Source organism: Bufo gargarizans, chromosome 2 (genome assembly GCF_014858855.1).
Source record: "Bufo gargarizans isolate SCDJY-AF-19 chromosome 2, ASM1485885v1, whole genome shotgun sequence".
NCBI classification, from domain to species: Eukaryota; Metazoa; Chordata; class Amphibia; order Anura; family Bufonidae; genus Bufo; species Bufo gargarizans.
The window spans coordinates 643,556,006-643,558,593 of NC_058081.1; the positions used below are offsets into that span (position 1 = coordinate 643,556,006).

General features: G+C 36.5%; 1 protein-coding gene across 1 annotated transcript; it reads left to right on the forward strand.

Moving 5' to 3' along the window:
• Nucleotides 1-1,405: 1,405 nt before the first annotated feature.
• On the forward strand, nucleotides 1,406-2,311 carry LOC122926238 (olfactory receptor 5G3-like). The gene has a single exon (XM_044277612.1). The coding sequence runs from the start codon at nucleotides 1,406-1,408 to the stop codon at nucleotides 2,309-2,311; it is 906 nt and encodes a 301-aa protein (XP_044133547.1).
• The last annotated feature ends 277 nt before the right edge of the window (nucleotides 2,312-2,588 follow it).

Consider the following 2,588-nt stretch of genomic DNA (forward strand, 5'->3'; position numbering starts at 1 on the left):
CGAGTCTCACCCTTGGGGATAGGTACCTGGGGGGGGGGGGGGGTTAGGGAGGTCGCGTTGATTTTTCCGCACGGTCCCACAAGCGGACGTGGATCTGGCGGCGAGGGACTGGAACAAGGGGATACTAGTATAAAAGTTATCCACGTACAATGATTTGAGCAGGCACCTAGTTCCGATAACCACCCGCTGGGCGGCGGTGATCAGAACTACACATGACGTACCGGTACGTCATGTGTCCTTAAATACCTGGACAACATGCCATACCGGTACATCACGTTTCCGGAACAGGTTAATATAATCACCTCCAATAAAAATAAAAAATAAAATAAAACAATAAAATAACTGTGTCCTGAAAGAGATAAAGATGTTATACATAATATATAAGATTTTTAAAAGCTTGTCATAAACAGTTGTTGATTTTCTTTAAAAAAAATAAATCACCTTGTCCTGTATTTTGATACTGAATAACTACCTTACAAAAGCTTTACGTTACAAAAGCTCTGAAAACTTTACTTTGCAACACACAAACTATTTTTCTAACAAAAGAAAGAACTTGCAATTCTCTTGAGATAATTCCCAAATGATTTAGTGCCTTTTATATAACCATGGATTAGCTCATCCTCTATCTATAATGGCAGAAACAATATAACCAAAGGACTACTAAACTGATGAAGCAAATAGCTGGTGAACCTACTTGAACTATCAGTACCTCCCTTGCTATACGCTAGTGATGGTAAGCTACATTATTTTTCTCTGTCTGTTTATATGCAGTTTTAAATAGACTGATATTTAATGGTGGCAGTGGACTATCTACCTATTATATGCGCCTTGTGCCACTGCACAGGTTGGACATATAGTTTGTCTACCGTTAGGCCAGTGGTGGTCCTTTCACTATTTATACGGGCCCAAAGTTTCATCAATATTCCTGATATTGAGCTATAATACATAAAAATATTTATAAATTTTGGAGGTCATTTATGACCAAATATACGGCACATATTGGCATATATTTGGAGCAGATTTTGTCGCAAATGTGGCTTGCAGCAAAATCTGCAACTTCTTCCCCTTTCATGTCACGTGCACCAGTTCTAAAAAAGGGGGGTTTGGCGTCAGCAGGGAAGAGGGTGGGCCAGCAGGCCCATCTGATTTATCATTTTTTACGACAGTTATTGGCTTTTAAGTTTAGTACCCTTACTGGCGTAGATTTAAGGCTGTTGTACCCCGGCGGTGGATGCACCTAAGTTACAGGGTTAATTAGACCACTGTCTAAAATGCCAGTCTTAACAAATAACCCCGTTTAATTTTATACTATATTGATTTGTTTAATTATTTATTATTAGTCTACATTGTATTTATATGTACCTTTCTTTTCTAGAAATCATGTGAATTAAGTATCAACGACACAATGGTAACAGGATTTGTTCTTTTGGGATTTTCTGGAAATAAACTTTCCCTTTTTACAATCTTTTTATGTACATATATCATAACTGTGGGTGGTAACCTATCTATAATCATTACATATACCCTTAGTCCAAGCCTTCATACGCCGATGTATTTTTTTCTTGCTAATTTTTCCCTCTTGGAAATTCTGTATGTTTCATGTACTGTCCCTAAGATGTTGTCCAGTTTACTGTCAGACTGTAAAGTCATCTCCTACATTGGTTGTGCTGTTCAAATGTATTGTGTCTTGTTGTTTGGTGGAACAGAGTGCTGTATGCTGGCAGCCATGGCTTATGACCGGTATAATGCCATATGTCACCCTCTGTTGTATACTCTGATCATGAAAGAAATAGTCTGTATCCGGCATATAGTGGGATCATATGTCATTGGTGCAGCTAATGCCCTAATACACACAGTGTTCACATTTTCATTACCATTCTGTGGATCCAATGAGATAGACCATTTCTTCTGTGATGTTCCACCGGTGCTAGAACTCTCATGCCAGGATATTTGGGTCAATGAACTTGTGGTATTTTTGGTTGCTGGCTGTGTTATAATTGGTTCATTCATAGTAACAATGATTTCCTATATAAAAATAATTTCAAAAATTCTAAAGCTCCGTTCTGCTTCGGGCAAGAAGAAAACTTTTGCAACCTGTTCTTCTCACTTAATAGCTGTCACAATATTTTATGGTTCAGCAATTTTTATGTATTTTAGACCAAAGTCAAGCTATAGAATTGGGCAAACAAGTCTGGCCTCTTTAATGTATACGGTTATCGCTCCACTCTTAAACCCTTTCATATACAGTCTACGAAACAAAGAAGTCAAATCAAATATCAAAAATATATTTTTTAAGAGAATTAAATTCTGATTTATAATTTCTATTAGGTTTGAATTCTGCCATTTTATTTTCCGAATATATGTGTTTGCATATTGTATATTTTTTAGATTTATACTACATTATGGCCTTTATCAACTGTAGTTAAACCCTCCCCCTTCCCTACCATTCACCTTCTATAGAGTTAAAAACCCCAACTATTGTTTTCTCTTGAACACTTAATGCATAAACAAATTTTATTACAAATAAAAATAATAATAATGATTTGGATTCCCAGTAAAGTTTGACTAATCTGAAGACATTAGTGACT